The following is a 16,189-nucleotide window of genomic DNA, read 5'->3' on the forward strand; positions in this document are numbered from 1 at the left end:
AAAGAACAATGTTCATTTTACTCAAACACATATAAAAAGTTACATCAGAAAAACTGATCATTTTAAGCTGCATTTGTTCAGCTGGTTAGAGTTGTTCATTCTCTCTAATTTTATATATTTATTTTCATTTCAGCTATAGTTATTAAAATTAATTTACTATGTACAATTTAGCTTTTTCTATTTCGAGTTTACTTCACATTTCTTCTTGCATGGTTGGTTTTTACTGTTGCTCTGCAGCAAGAAAGTCCTGGGTTGGAATCCAGACTTTTAGTGTTTCTGCATGTTCTCTCTGTGCTTGTGTGCGTTCTTGCTGGGTTCTCTGCAACAAAACATGAACCATTTTACCAATTACCAAACCTGTCTCACAAAAAAATAGGACTAAATTTGGTTTCCTGAAGTTAAACCAGAGATTTAGTAACAATTCAAGTCTGCATTATTCATGACTCTTGCTAATGTTTTTACTGCATACCTCTCTTACTACATATATTTAATATATTATGCGTCTTGCAAGTAAAGACACACAACGCCATCCTCAGAGGATCCTTAGAATAAGTGACTCTTAAAATGCATTAATCTCTCGAGGTCAAAAGGTTCCTTCAGAGATTAGCTTCAGCTTTCTTCTGTTTTGAATCGTAGCTGCAGTCTGCAATGACACACTTTTTGAATCACAATCACTAATTTTATCATTATCCTCTCTTTATCGCTCTTTCCTCAAACTTGCACCTTCATTTTAAAGAGGCTTCAGATTCACACCATTTGATCTCACTGGAAGGGCTTTGGGGATTAACTAAATGACTCGGCAATTAGCTTTTAAATCACACAATGCCTCACCAAAAATAGCGTCCTCTTCGCCTGATTATTGTGCTTGGGCAGTTGTCTGAAAGATGAAATTAGCTGCAGCCATTTCAGTGTCCTTAAAGCACTCAAAAAATAACAAAAAAAAAGCCTGTTTTAAGACGGCTGCTCTGTAACTCCAAGATTTTCCTGACTACTTCTTTTCAATCAGTTCATGAGGGATGGAACGGTCTCTGTCTTTATTGAGAGATTCAGTGTCTTATTAAAACAAAGACATCTTATTTTCATGCTTTTCTATATATTTCACATGACAAACTTTATTAGAAGCAATGTGTGTGATTATTTACCAAATTGGTGTTTCAATCTCCCTCATCTGTCATCTTTAGGAACATCAAGTAGTCTTTGCTTGCAGTTATGTAAAGTCCCCACTAGAGGTCAACATTCACCTTTTTCCTGCATGAACACTTGGAAAATGGCCTAAAGTTACAACATGAACTCAAATGAACTCAATGTAAGGCTGAGCCAAACTGAAAAGAAAGCAATACAAACTGTTTGACTTTTTGTTTTTCAAATATGAAAACTAAAAAATGAAGCATGCAATTGCCCAGTTTCTTCTTATTCTTCAGCTAACACAAGTACTGGATGTGTTTTCCACAAAAGTGGATTTTATGGTAAAAGAGGGTAATTTGTAAGAGATTTCTGCTTTTTGCCACAATCCATGTAGGGAACAGAGCAACACAATAAAGAACATTACCGGTATCTGGTCAGATGAGACCAGTGTGGTGGAAAAGTAACTCTGCACAGTACCGTGAACACACCATGCTGGTGGCAGCATCACGCTATGAGGATGTTTTTGGGGTTTTGTTTTAGTGAGGACAGAGTTCATAGGGAAATATTTACTGCTATTTTTAGGCATCCCTGGAAAAAAAAAGCTGGTAAAACATTGCAAAATACTTGGAAATCAAATGAAAGTCTGTCTGTAGGACAATGACAATAAACAAGCTGTGTCACTTCCACCTCTTCTTCTTGACGGCAATAAAGAGTTCGTTGAACTGCTGGTGTGAAGTCAGTTTTAATGTCAATCTTTAAAGTTGCTTTCTTTCAATCTCACTTTGTTCCACTGACACAACACCACCGTCGAACTAAAATACAACATAAATTTAAGTGAGACGGTGTCAATAACGACAATAACAACATAAAATTATATAAATACAAATAAACATACCTCGCTGGCTGACCCTTCCGTTCGAGTTAGAAATGAATTTATAAATAAATTCTTAAACTTAAATTATCCTTTACAGCCACTTGTTAAAGCTATGCTTTCATATAGCGTCGTCTTTCTTTGGTTCCCTAGCAACAGGCTGGATTCCACTCCTACTTTAACCTTCCAAAATAAGAGTCGAAATAACAAAAATACAAATAATACAAAATAAAACATATCAACTAAAATTATGGCAGTAAAAAGCTGTTTAACTCAGCTTTAATCATTTTGAAAACCACGGTTGCTTCCCTGTCACAATTATGCACCACTTTGTGTTTCTCTATCACATAAAGCGTTCAGGGAACGCAATTTCACTTTTTTGCATAAACATTTTTATGACTTGAAAACCCAGGCTTTTAATCACAGATTATTTCTCAGTTTTTAATGCAATCCAGCCACATATTTCAACACTAACATCTAATCTTAGTATTTGAATGGTGAAGCATATGAGGTATTGTCTTGCATACAAGCCTCCGTCAGTCGTCCATTAACTCTCTTAGAAGCTGCTCTGTCTCCACCTCTCCTCATGCCATTTATTTACTAATGGCTACAAGTGTAGCCACACTGACGGGCATTTCCTGAAGTTTGTTGACGACACAGTTAAAGTCAGTCTGCTGCAGCATGGAGAAGTAAATCATGGGACAGTTGTGACAGGTTGTGTCACATGGTGTAACAGAAACTTCCTTCAATGTAATGTCAGAAAAATGAGGATAAGGTCACTTGTTGTGGGGAAGAAACCCAGAACTTCTCAGTTGGACTGACTATGGGCTGTGGAGATGGTTTACATTATTTTTATTTCAAGACAAGAGGCCATGATGGGAATGTCACTGCAGTCAGCAAAAAATATCAGGGATGTGAACACTTTTAATGTTGCAAAGACCGGGTTTGAACAGATCGTATAATTTATTTAACAATCTTCTTTTATAAAACAGGAATCTGAAGTTACGAGATTCTCCAAGAAAATTAGTTTTACAGAAACCTCGGTTAGTATAATCCAGTTTAGATGATCCTTCATACTTTTATCAAGGAGAATCCAGAGATGAGTGGCTCCTTGTTTTCATAGAAAGGACATCAAACTACTTTGCATAAATTATAATTAGCAATTTAAATCTATTTTATTGCTTTGGTTCTTTTTTTTTTTGCTGCCCTTACTAAAACTAGCAAAACAAAAACAAAAGCTCAGGTGAAAACTCTTTAGAAGTTTTAATATGAAATATTATTTTATATTATCTATAAAATAATAATGTGTCAATAAGGCTTGTAAATTTGTTCCAAAATGTTAAATTTTTTGACTTTTGAAAGTTTTTTTCCAGCAAATTTACAACTTTTTAAACTCAGAAATGTCCATGTTTTCTCTAGAAAATTGTTTATTTTTTTGTGGAAACGTACACGTGTTTTGGATCTACAATGCGACGTTATAAAAAAGCCACAGGATCATTGACAGAATATTGTAAAACGCTTCAGCTGCTTCTACACATACAGACACAATTTCACATTTTTCTCTGTTGGGAAATAAAAGCAAAGCATGAACACATCTGTTGCACAAGTTGTCCTGGTTTCACCAGAACAGCTCTTTTATTAGCAAAATCATGGAGATTAGTCCGCTAATGTCCATATATCCAATGGAAACAAAATGGATCATAGGTGGGTTATATGCAACTTGAAACCATCACGTGTTCCAATCATGAACCCATTCAGGTTTGTCTTTACACTGAACACAGATATACACCGGATCCCAAATCTGCTACAAAGCCGCCTCTGCCATCCTCTTTCCCTCATGATTCTCCGGGAATGTTTGCAGGAGCACGTCAACAACTTGGACTAATTAATGAGAGTAGCTTCTTTTTTTTGGTCGCTTAGAAAAATACAACTTTGAAAGAGGATGACAAGTAGAGAAATAAAAGTCCCTTCGCTTATATGGTGCACACATTCACTCACACAGACAGACAGAGACAGTTACTCAGACAGGCATCCAGCTTCAATCCAAACAAAGCTATCACTCACAGCACACACACACACACACACACACACACACACACTCACAGTTTGTCAGCATCAGAGTGAACTGGTCTGCAGTTTTTCTACATGGAGAGATGAAATTACACAAAAACTGAGGCTGAAAATGCCCAGAGAGTAATTCAGGTGACTGAGTGAAGAGTTAAATGGTCAAAGCTACACTGACTTTAAAAAGAAGAGCACACACTGTAACTAAGGTAACAGGGAAAAAAAAAAAAAAAAAAGTTCATTTTTGGACCCTCAAACTGGCAAATAACTGCCCTTCTTTATATAAAAAATAAAATAAGTAAAACAATTTAAAATTTCTAAAAATCCATGGCCATAGACTGTTGTACAAATATTTTACAGAAAACATTTTCTCTACACACCATCTTTCAAACTTTTAGAGATGAACATAAGTTAATAAGAGGTTAAAAGTGACATTCTCGTCAGGGCCCATCCAGCACGCCGACTCCGGGTTGAACTAAGTCACTTGGTTGGCCGACTCTCTGCCTGAATAGAAAGAAAATTGATTAGAGGAAGAGCAGGGGAACCCGAGTCACTCAGCTGGTGTCAGAAGGAGTCGGCGGTACCTTTAGAAAAGGCCGCAGTCCTTCAGGTTGGTCTTGATGATGACGTCTGTGACGGCGTCGAACACAAACTGCACGTTCTTGGTGTCAGTGGCGCAGGTGAAATGGGTGTAGACCTCCTTGACGTCCCTCCTCTTGTTCAGGTCCTCGAACCGGAACTGGATGTAGGTCGCACCGTCGTCGTAGGTGTTGGGACCTAAAATTACGGTTCAGAGTTAAGAAGCATTTTTTGCAGCCAAAAGCCACCTCAATTATCAGAACAACAAAAATAATAAATCAATACTTAAGAGCTGTTTTAAATGGATTATTCTGTCAGGGTATATGAACACACATACAGTTTGTCTTAAAATTTATTAAGACAAACTGTACATTTTGTCCATTAATCAGCTCCACACACACAGGGTCAGAGGTTAAACCGGAGCTGAAGAACTGCTGCTGTGACTCACCTTCATAGTCAGGGAAGCAGATGGTCAGAGGACTCTTGGCGATCTTGTCCTCAAACAAATCTTTCTTGTTGAGGAAGAGGATGATGGAGGTCTCTGTGAACCACTTGTTGTTGCAGATGGAGTCGAACAGCTTCATGCTCTCATGCATTCGGTTCTAACGGACAGCAGAGAGGTTCAGCACACAGCGGCAGGTGGAGCACGCCCAGGCCCTGAAGTCTTACCATCTCCTCGTCCTCCGCCAGCATCAGGTCGTAGTCGCTCAGCGCCACGCAGAAGATGATGGCGGTCACTCCCTCGAAACAGTGGATCCACTTCTTCCTCTCGGACCTCTGTCCGCCGACGTCAAACATCCTGACGTCACAGAAACGCACGGATCAATGTTGGAGCGGGAAGATGAAGCAGACAGTTATAAACCAGTTATTGGTTCTGAAAGAGGATTTAAAGTTCAGGCCTGCGGCGCCTCAGAGTGGTAAACCAGGTCAGCCTTCACACCCACCCAGGCTGTAACGTACAGCAGCGTGCAGAAGGTTCCCATTCACTCACAGTAAACATGAATGTCATACGTTTGGGCTTTAAAGTAGACATTTCAACCTTTTTCCATAACTGGAATAATAATACAATATGCAAATATATTTCTAGTTTCCATCAATTTTTTTTTCTTTTCTAAATAAAACACAAATTCTTTGATTTTACTATTACAGACAATTGAGTGAAAAATATTCAGTTTGGTGTAAAGTTAGTTGTTCGTTCTGATTCAGCCGAAGACCAAAGAGTTATTTAACCTTTTACGCCACAAACTATCAGTTGTGGCGTAACAAGAAAACCTTATGAAATGGTACTTTAAGTTCTTGAAAAATATCTTTATCCATTAGTAAAATCCAAAATGAGGAATGAGTTGAATAAAAATCTTTGATTGTGATCTACCAGAAATGTACCAGAAAGAAAAAATGAGGGCAATTTTCCAAATCAGAGTGAAAATCCTTTTATTTAGCAAAAATGTCTATTTGTATTTTTATTTCTAACTATTTCTTTGTTTTATTTCTCCACACTTACTTGGATTAAAAAAAATCAAGTCCCACACTTTTCCAAGACACACAATAAGCCTGAAAAAAACAAGAACTGGGTGAAAAAGTTTGAATTTAATGCAGATTTTCTCCAATCCACACAGATTTTAAATTATAAATACAGAATAAAATGATCAAGTATTGGTGGCAACATCATGTGATCCTGGAGCATTCCTCAAACTCAAAGTGACGCTGCAAAAAAAGACGACTACCTCCAACTTCATCCATCAGTGGTTGAAGCTTAGCAGAAGTTTAGCCTCAAAAGATAGTAAACTGCAACAGGTGGTAAAAAACAAAACAAAATAATCCCTTGTTAAACTTACTTGAAGTGCAGGTCCTTAAAGGTAAAGTGTGTTTCCACAATGCCGGTGGTTTTGACTCTGGTCCTCAGCACATCCTGCTGCGTTGGGACGTATGAAGGCGCAGATAGCCTTTCCAGATCATTCAAGTAGCTAAAAACAGTTACAGGCAGGACAAAGTTAGAAGATAAAAATCAACTAAATGCGTCCCAGTACAGTTGGGATTTTCTCACTATGATGCCGAGTCGTTGAGCTGGTATTCCCGGGAACGGCCGAAGCATTCCTGAATGCCTCCGTCCTTCCAGAGCCGCTGGATGGCGTCGGCCAGCTCGGGCATCATGACGCCCTCTTCTGCTGTACTCGCAAGGTCGAACAGCTGTCGGGCATCATCCTAAAGATTATTGAAATGAGAAAACAAAACAAAAAAAACAAAACTGATTTACGTAGTTATCAAAGCTCAATAGATTTCTTAAGCTACTCTAGTATAAAAACAATTTTCAAATGAATGAATCATGAAACAAACCACAGTAAGAATCGAGCTTCTGGTTCTGCAGTGTGGGCAAGACCTTCCCAGCTTACGGATATGTTTGGTATTTGGACAGTTTTCACTCGACTCCGTTTCATTTTCAAAACTTATTAATACAGGACTATTCTCTACTGAATGGGTCACAATTTATGATCCTCCGTGCATTTCCCTTGCTTGTGAAGAAAGAAACTTGGAAGAGTTTACACTCCGTATGGTTCAACATTTAAACCAGAACCAAGTTCAGACTAAAATTCTCATTTGTGATAAAGTTGGGTTCTTGGAGCTCAGCGTTTCTCTAAAAGGAGGAGCAAAGTGTTTTTAAAGAGGTTTTAAAAACAGCCAGAGTTGGAGCCTGGCTGACCTCTAGCTGTGTCTTATTCCATGTTTCAGGAGACAAAACTTCACTGAATCCATAAAATGTTTGGAGGAAGATCAACATGCTCAGATGATCGCATCGCGTGCCGATATAAGAACACGCGATGTCGTGAACCGGTGAATCTGCTCAATATCAGAACTGAACAGGAAACTGAAGAGATTCCCCATCCTGATAACACAAGAAAAAAAATTAAATAAGCTCTTTTCTTGGACTCACTTTTCTGGCTGATTCAGCAAATTCAATCTTCAGGCGTCCCATGGCTCTGATGATGGCTATCATGGACTGCATGGTGTTGCTGAAGACCACGGCCTTGTACTGCTTGCACTCCTCCTCCGAGTAGCCGGCCTCATGGATGATCCTGAAGAACAAGTAGAGGACACCAGAACCATCAATGACCTGCAGTAGATCTTATATCACTTTAAATAAACACAAAAGATTAAAAATAAAACTACTGAGGTTTTAAATATTTAAACTGGAGGGTGGCATTTGATTGGCCACTTGGGGGCAGCAAAACCAAAGTATAAAGTTAATCTGAGGTAACCCCTTCAAACACTCCTAAAACCGTTATCAAATAGTTGATTTAGATTTTTAAGAAAATTTTAAAACATAAAAATAAAATGTACCTTTCAGCTTAATTAATCTGAGATCAAATTAAATGTTATGCTTGACAAAATAGATTCACATAAAAAATAAACTAATCAACACGTTAGCTAATGCGTTTTGTATCTGAAACATCAACTGATTTCAGCAGAGCATCAAATGTGAGCAATGAGGGTCAAATTAGTCTGAGCTGATGCCCATTTAACCAATTAATCAGCATTTATCAATACACTTATAAGTGTGATACATTTATGGTTCAAATGCAAACCAAAATTTCACATTTATCCTGTAATAATTTTGAAATTCTAATTTTTTTCTAATTTGATTTTCTTGCAACATGACTAGAAATCTCAGAGGAGAACACAATGCACATAACTGCGCATAAATATGACCAAATTAATTATTTTCTTGTGTTTAATTGTTTGATAAAATGCATCTGAATCAAGTCTTTACTGTATTAATGTTTTTCAGGGACCACTGAAATTAGAACAACATTAATTGTGTCATTCTAAAGGCCCAATTAACATGAAGATGCATGTATTCAACAAGCAGCCAACAACATGAGGCGCTTTTGGCCGACAGTCAAACAAAACACGTCGCCTTTAAAGGAAGAAAATTACAGCTCCATAAAAACTGCCAGTGATGACGTAGGTTGATCAGCATGTGTCACAATGAGGAGCTCAATCCAGCTCCTTTCAGTGAACTAAAGGACGCCTGCTCTGCAGAAGAACAACGATGTGGGATTGATTTTACACAACTATCCTCTTAATAATCTCATGTGGCCTGTTGTACGTTAAAGTACGTCTTCATACAGTCTGGGTGAAAATGCTCCGGGATTATTCTCATTGTGTTATTACATGCTGATTTGGTTGTTTCTGAAACACTGGAAACTGTATGTTTGCATTTTCAGACTTACTTCATCTGTTTGACAATTGTGCTTTTCCCAGACTCTCCAGCGCCTGAAATGGAAACCAAAAGACACGTTATGATTGGTGCATAGATAAGACATAAAAACAAAAATAGATACCAACAACTGACACCTTTCGTTAAAGATCCTAGATAATGAATGAGAGCTAACGGGACAATGTCATGTATTTTCCAAGCACAGTGTCAACTCCAGAAAACTGCAAAACAGCTGAAACACTGAGTTTCTTTAAATTGAGGCAAAAAAAATTTGAGCTAAACAAATTAAATGGACCATTGACGAACAAATTTGATGCTTATTGATCATTTTGAGGATTGGCATTCATCAAAATATAACATTTGTTTCTGGTGGGGTTTTTTTTATAACTTTTTATGTTTGTCTTTTAAAAACGCAAAGCCTTTTTGAACTGCCTTGATGCTGAAATGTGTTATATAAATAAACTTGACTGATTGAAGAGCACAATTACAATTGAAGAGCACAGTAACTATGTTACCCTCAGTTATAAAAATGCTGTACATATCAAATATGACTTAAAAGATATTTTGACCTTGTAATGTAACACCTTGAAATTGGACCTCTGTCTCTTTAAGAAGCTCTTTCAGAAACCCCGCCTACAGGAAGTCATCTCAACATCTGTATTAAGCATTTAACAATTTTTTTTTTTACCAGCAACAGAGAAGTAGATCGTATAATGAGCTCAGCAGATGCACAGTTCCACTAGGTGTTTGCTAATTGATGTTGGCTAGTCTGAAGGAGCCGAGAGGAAAAGAGCTGATCTGTGAGGTAGAAACTCTTGGACTAGGAGCTGCATCTTGAAGTCGACTCTAGGTCAACCCACAGCTGAATGGTTGCCATGGAGATTATAGGATTTCTCAAACATGCATGAAAGAATCAAGGCAACAGTCCAGGTACGTTTTTGATGAGGGAACAACATTAAAACATGATGTTAAGCTATAAAAAGAAAAGTCGATTTTACATAATAGTGCCTCTTTAATGGATGTTGAAAAATGATAAAAGATGTTTCTATTCTATTTTTAATTAAAGATGGCTTACAGCTAATGAAACTAACATTTTCAGTAGCTGACAATAATAAAAAAAACACACAAAAAATTTTAATAAATAAATGTATCCAATAAATTTTTTTTTTCTCAATAGGTGCTTTTAATCTTACAAACAAGCCTCATTGGAACCCATATTCTAATTTATTGAATATGGGTGAAAAACACGCTTTGACATTAAGCAGGTGTTATACATATTAATATTAAACCTGTAATCATTGGTATTTCAGCAGCAGGAATAATTGTTCACTTTTATATTTTAAATTAAAAACTACATTCATGTTTTGCATTAATTCAATTCTTTGCATAAATACAGTAACAATACAATGTTTACTATGACTATAAGAATCCTATGCTGGTCGTATGCCCCTACAAAAGCACCACTATGCTTTGTAATATCTTCTAAATGAACAAAGACCCCGCAGCAAATACAATAAAAAAACTAATGAAAATTTTTCTACAGAAGGCAGAGATAACCCGAAGCCCTGAAAAACCCGAGTGACTGAATAATCACCACCAGAGTGACTTAAAATGTGACATCTGGCGAACGACACTTTCCCAGCATCAGGAAGGTGAAGTACAGCATAATGTCCACTGTTGAAAGTGACAGAATGAACTCCAAATGCACAAAACCAAACTGCACAAAGTAACTTATCTCACTAAGACAAAACCCTTCAACTGAAACATGAACATCTACCCACAAATTTAATGTGTGTAGTGACCAGAATTTGCATCCAGCAGCCTGCAGTAAAATCTTGCCCTCATATTTGTTCAACGCTCTGCATCACTCTACTCATTTCCAATACCTTCAGGAGGTAGAGCTCCCCTTCAAGAAACAGGTAACTTTGCTGCACAAATCTGCCCGTTTGGAAAAATAATTACTAAAAGTCATAAACTAGATAATCCTAAAAATACCTTCATTTACTGCACAATTCTAAAGCTGCAATAAAAATTTGTAGAGAGAAGCAGCTTGATGTTCAGAATGAGAGAAATTTTCAAACTTTGCTTAAAATGTAAATCTCAGCAGCAACACACCAGCACTTTATTATATGGAAGCTGTTTAGGGCCAGTTGAGAGCGATCTTTGAGCAATTGGATTAATCATCTCGATCCTCCTGTCAACAAGATTACACACAGCTTACATTTATCTGGGTTACAGCCTCCCATCTGATCGCACTGCAGCGACTCGGATGCATCCAATATTGAACCATAAAACACCTCCAAACTGCTTGTACAATTTTGTGCTCGGATGATATTATTAAAAATAGGAAACATAATCAGTCCTCTTCGGTATGCTTTTGAATTTGCCATTAAAGTGTTTTGTACAGAGTCCCTCTGAGATACAGAAGTGTTTGAAGCTGAGCACACAACATTTTAATTATACCGTCTCTGCAGGGATTCTCTGCTCCCAGGTGAGCTGCAGTGTTTTGCAATTCATTGTCCCTCATGATAAACAGCGAACATTCAACTGAGATGTCATTACCAAAGAAAAAAATATTAATTTGAAATCACGAATTTGAAGTGCACTGTGGCTGTTAGATTTCAAGGACACTTCAGAAGCCAATTGTTGGAAAAGGCAGAGGAGTCTAATGTTTTATGCTTGTTGAAGGACTCGAAAGTGCCACAAGGCTCCAGCGCAATAAAAGCAGATTTATTTTGAAAGAAAAACGACAACTCTGCCTCTTCTGGGCTGAGCTGTCTTTTGCAAAGACATTGCAAGATACTTAAGATTGGGAAATTTGGACGTGACTTGAAATAAATGAACAACTAGATGTGCGATGAAACACATCAACTTGTGAAATGACGAATGGTAATTGCACAAACGAAACTCATCCTGGTGATGGTAATTGTGGGAATCCTGACGAGGGACAAAAACAACAACATTTTTTTTACACACCACCAGCATTAAAATTCAAATCAGCATCGCAAATGAGGCCCATACACTTACATAAGCCATCAGCAGGTCAACAGTGTACTGCATTAGGCAACAGGGGGAAAAAAAGTGGCACCAACCAGAACTGAAAAGCAGAGATTAATCACGATAAATGCCACCGATAATGCAAAACAACATATTACAGGGTTCAAACGTGCACTTTGCTGTCTGTCGTGTAATTTAAGTTGTGACAGATGCATACTGCTGTCAGCCAGATCACTAGTGTTGCTATGCAACCTGCGCCCCATCCATCTAGTCAACCAATACAGGCTGAGAGCAGTGGGGAAAGGTGTGGCAGCATTCCTTCAAATAATAATACTATTTTACAAACAGAGTTTTGTGCAGAAGATGAGCATTTATGTTTTCAGACCTCAGACATAATCAGCCTGCAAAATAAGAGATTTTATAACTGGTTAAAGAATTTATTGTTGTTTGAAAGCTGCTAAACTTTGACAAAACAAAACAACATAAAAGTGTTCATCACCAGAGCATTTCGTAACGACAACATGTGAACTCATAACTGCTTTGTGGACGTCCTGTACTCATTCTAGAAACTACTGATTTTTATTTTCCACATACTCTGATCTTACTAGGATCACATACAAAAAAAAGGAATCCTGGATATGATAGAAAGATTTAAACATATATGCAATTATGGTTGGCCGATACAGCTGAAAACCGTATCAATAATTGTCCATAATTATTGATTCATTTTAATAATTATTGATTTCAAAATATTTATCTATAAGGAAACTAAACTTACATACAACAGGTTATATAGAGCGTAACTTTATTCCTTCAAACGTGGATAGTAAAACATGAGACCAATATCAGTCTTTTGTCGATTTTTCTTCCACACATATTTTGCATACTTTTCTTGAGGCTGTTAACATTTTACTTTACCATCTCAGTTTTATTTCAGCTGCAGCGATAAAGAGAAGTCACGAGCTTGGATTAACACAGTACATCCATCTATTGGATCAACGCAATACATTGCAAGAATATCACTATCGCAATACTGATGTGTGCAATATGGAGCGTTTGTAATAAACTCCTATTGGCTACTATCTCACATGGATCAAGCATCCATGCTTTTGCATGGTAATAATATATTTTGCCTATTTGTGGTTGCCCACACATGACGCTGCAATTCACATACTGACCTGCATGCACCTTAATGACAGCTGAAGAGGAGTGAGGAAAATGTGGAAATCATTTTTAACAGTGTCCTAATGATTTAACAATAATATTAATACAATTACACAGTCCTACAGTTCATCCGTCATTGTGTCAGAGCTGACACTTTAACTTTTTAGCTTTTACTTCTATCAGTAGAAGTCTTTTGGCAAAGACATGATGCCTCTAACCCATCTGTACTTGAACATTTCAAATATCACAGATTTTTATGTCCATTACACTTGGACATAAAAAACGCTAAACAGCCATTGTGCAACACTATGAAGTCCTCAAAAGCCGGTCTAATGCAGCTTTTAGACGTTATCAATAGAAGCTGATTGAGGAGATGAGTCAGACATTTGTTTTCAGTGTTTTGAGCCAGCGACATGTCAGAACGTTGCATTACACCAGTTCTTCAGGACTGGTGTAATGTTTCAGGAGTTTGACAACCTGAATATTTATTTATGAAAACTGTTTTAGTCCTGTGTGACTACAATGGCAGAAATGTGCTTTGAGCAAGAAGTTATGAATCTGAAAAAGGATTTCTGGAGATCATTTCATCAAGACCGACACTCAGTGTTTCACCACCACACACAAATCATGGTATCAGAATTTCAGAATTTTGAAAATATTAAATCTTCCCATGGTAACTATTGTAAATAGAGTTTTTTTCTGTTTATTTCAAGGCAGAAAATTATTTGTCCAGGTTTCCTGTGTACTTTTTATTGAAAAGAAAAAAACATATTTCTCCATACTTGAGTTTTATAGATCAATTTATGGCACCTTTTAAAAGTGTAATTAAAGATGTGTAATTTTGGCCTTAAAGAGCATAAAGTAACAACATAAAGATTAAAGGTATTAACCTCTTCCTGCTGTTTCCTCAACACGTTAATGGTCTAAAAATCTCCTGGTTCACCGTGTTTATCTGCTGTTTCGTTGGGTAAAATTTGTCCCTGACGCGTCGAGAACAACGGGACATCTTCGTGTACTTATGATTTTGAAAATAGTTGTGCCTAAAATGTTGGGATTTTATGAGATAAATTAAAAAGAGAACAGTTAAAATTATGGTAAACGTATTTAAAGTGGTTCCAAAGTCTTACTTTCTGTTTTCCTACATGTTCCTTAGCTGGAAAACTAACTTTTTCGGCAATCATTCAAAGATTTTTTTTTTTTTTTTATGAAAGCATTTTTTCACACTTTTCAATGGGCTTCGGTGTATATTTATTGCTCTTTTTGGTGAAATAGTTTATTTTGACGCATTTGTATTGTATTGTTATACCACATTTTGAAGCTGGAATGCATTCAGACTTGTTGAGCAGCATAACTGGGATAACTGCTCTCTCTTTCAAACCTTCACTTTTATGACCCACGCATGCACTCTAGATGGGTATCTGGACATCAGCGAGGCTGCTGTGGGTTTGAAGGAGGTTGAGCAGCATGTATGTTACTGAATGTGATCAAACAGCGGTGCAGATCCCGTACAAAGCGCTTCTGGACAGCAGATCCGACCCTGAACGCGTCTTGCTGGCTAACTAATCCGTGCCGCTAAAGCAGCTCATTATCTTACAGTTAAATTAGCTTACGGATTTACTGGAGGATAAAAGCGCCCTGAGCCAGAATAAACACGCTATTGGTGACTGAAAGTTGATTTAAATTTGTTGAGGATGGACAACACAATGGGTACAACCTAAAGTTTAGCTAACAGAAGAACCGCAGCTCCACTCATGTAGTAAAAAAAAGAAAAAAAAAAAAAAAAAAAAAGAAACGCCTCCAGTTTTGATAAATTCACGAATAAAAGTGTAATTTGGGAACATTAAATAAGAAACCCCCGACATGCACAAGCTAACAGTAACGTCCATCTCCGGCTAACACACCCAGTCCACTCCGTCCATCCATCTTTTTCTTACCCAGCAGCAGCAGCTTGACCTCCCGGGCAGCCTTTTCTCCGTCGTCCCGCAGGTTTCTGTCGATCATCTTGCTCCGCTCCTGCGCCGCCTTGTCGTCCGTGCTCAGAGTACACCCCATCTTCTTCTCACCTGGTCTTCAAAATAAATCAGATTACCGCTTACTGGAGCACAACTTCAATAACTACGGCAGCAACAGCATGCAGAGGCTACCGAAGCTAGCATCCAGACTGGCGAGGAAGAGGAGGAGGAAGCAGCCTGTCTCTACAACACTCGAGACTCAAACACGCCCAGACCTCGTTCTCAGTTCCCCGATTTTAAAGCCAAAATCCCCGAGTTGAGACCTAAAGTGAGGGGCTGTGGGGCAACTACCTCTTCTATTTGCGTCCCAGTGTCAAACCAGTCAGATGTATCCAGTTATTCCCGGAGAATCGAGACGGGAACAAATTGTTGCATCGACGACGGAGCTGTAAAAATGTTCGTTTCCTCTTCGTCTCGTATACCACTGAACTGCGCATGCGTTGCAGTGCAACAGGCTTTCACAGAACTGGTGGAGAGAAAAAAGTTGTTAGAGGCAGGGATTCATTAATCTTTTTCTGGGGTTTATATTTTTTAATTTGAAAAAATATAGTAGTTTTGGCTGTATATATTTAATTCAAAGTGGGGTTTTTTAAAGGGACGACATACATTAGTCAACATTCAGTTCATAGTTTGATGTAAATGCACAATAGCTAAAGAAACATTTCCATAGCAGGTTCATTTACTTCATGAATATGCATTTGTAATTCATATCTAACCATAATCTAAAGGAAATCCAAAGACTTCAATAAAATAAATAATTTGTCTTAAAAAAACATAAAAAGATAAACTAAACACAACCTTTGAAAGGATGCTTTTTCATCATTGGTTGTAAAGCAACCCTGTAAGGGTGAAGTAGGAATTCAGGGATCCACCAGTACCATTGACAGTGATACAGACCCAGCCTCAGTATGATGCTACCTCCACCATGCCATGAGGTGATTCAGCCGTCTTAAGTCCTTCATGCATTCTTCTGGTCATCATTGTCAAATAGTTCAATCTTTGTTTCATCCGACCTTGGATGTTTTCTGCAGACTGCAACTATTTTGTTATTTCAGTCAATCTTGAAGATTTCAATTTATGAACAAGATCTTTTTTAATCTGCACCCTCTCCAGTATCTTTCATATTTTATTGTGGGTATAATTGGGAAGAGTAATTGATGT

At 37.6% G+C, this 16,189-nt stretch overlaps 2 protein-coding genes across 3 annotated transcripts in view; both read right to left on the bottom strand.

Moving 5' to 3' along the window:
• LOC122835990 (membrane-associated guanylate kinase, WW and PDZ domain-containing protein 2-like) overlaps positions 1-3,111 on the bottom strand; it is a 120,027-nt gene extending 116,916 nt beyond the window's left edge. Inside the window, exon 1 of the mRNA XM_044125563.1 lies at positions 2,021-3,111. The gene's annotated coding sequence lies outside the window, so the exon portion shown is untranslated. The remainder of the gene's footprint in view (positions 1-2,020) is intronic.
• A 481-nt stretch (positions 3,112-3,592) lies between these two features.
• On the bottom strand, positions 3,593-15,334 carry LOC122835992 (guanine nucleotide-binding protein G(i) subunit alpha-1-like). 2 transcript variants are annotated; one of them, XM_044125565.1, is made up of 10 exons: positions 15,320-15,334; positions 14,951-15,084; positions 8,869-8,911; positions 7,569-7,710; positions 6,684-6,841; positions 6,475-6,603; positions 5,309-5,438; positions 5,088-5,241; positions 4,645-4,837; positions 3,593-4,564 (listed from the first exon to the last, which is right to left on the bottom strand). In XM_044125565.1, the coding sequence occupies exons 2-9, from the start codon at positions 15,066-15,068 to the stop codon at positions 4,647-4,649; spliced, it is 1,065 nt and encodes a 354-aa protein (XP_043981500.1). In that variant the 5' UTR covers positions 15,069-15,084; positions 15,320-15,334; the 3' UTR covers positions 3,593-4,564; positions 4,645-4,646. The 2 variants fall into 2 exon arrangements, with proteins under 2 accessions (XP_043981500.1, XP_043981501.1); XM_044125566.1 differs by having other exon boundaries at positions 14,951-15,079; positions 15,320-15,333.
• Between the last annotated feature and the right edge of the window lie 855 nt (positions 15,335-16,189).

This window comes from Gambusia affinis, linkage group LG08 (assembly GCF_019740435.1).
Source record: "Gambusia affinis linkage group LG08, SWU_Gaff_1.0, whole genome shotgun sequence".
NCBI lineage: Eukaryota > Metazoa > Chordata > Actinopteri > Cyprinodontiformes > Poeciliidae > Gambusia > Gambusia affinis.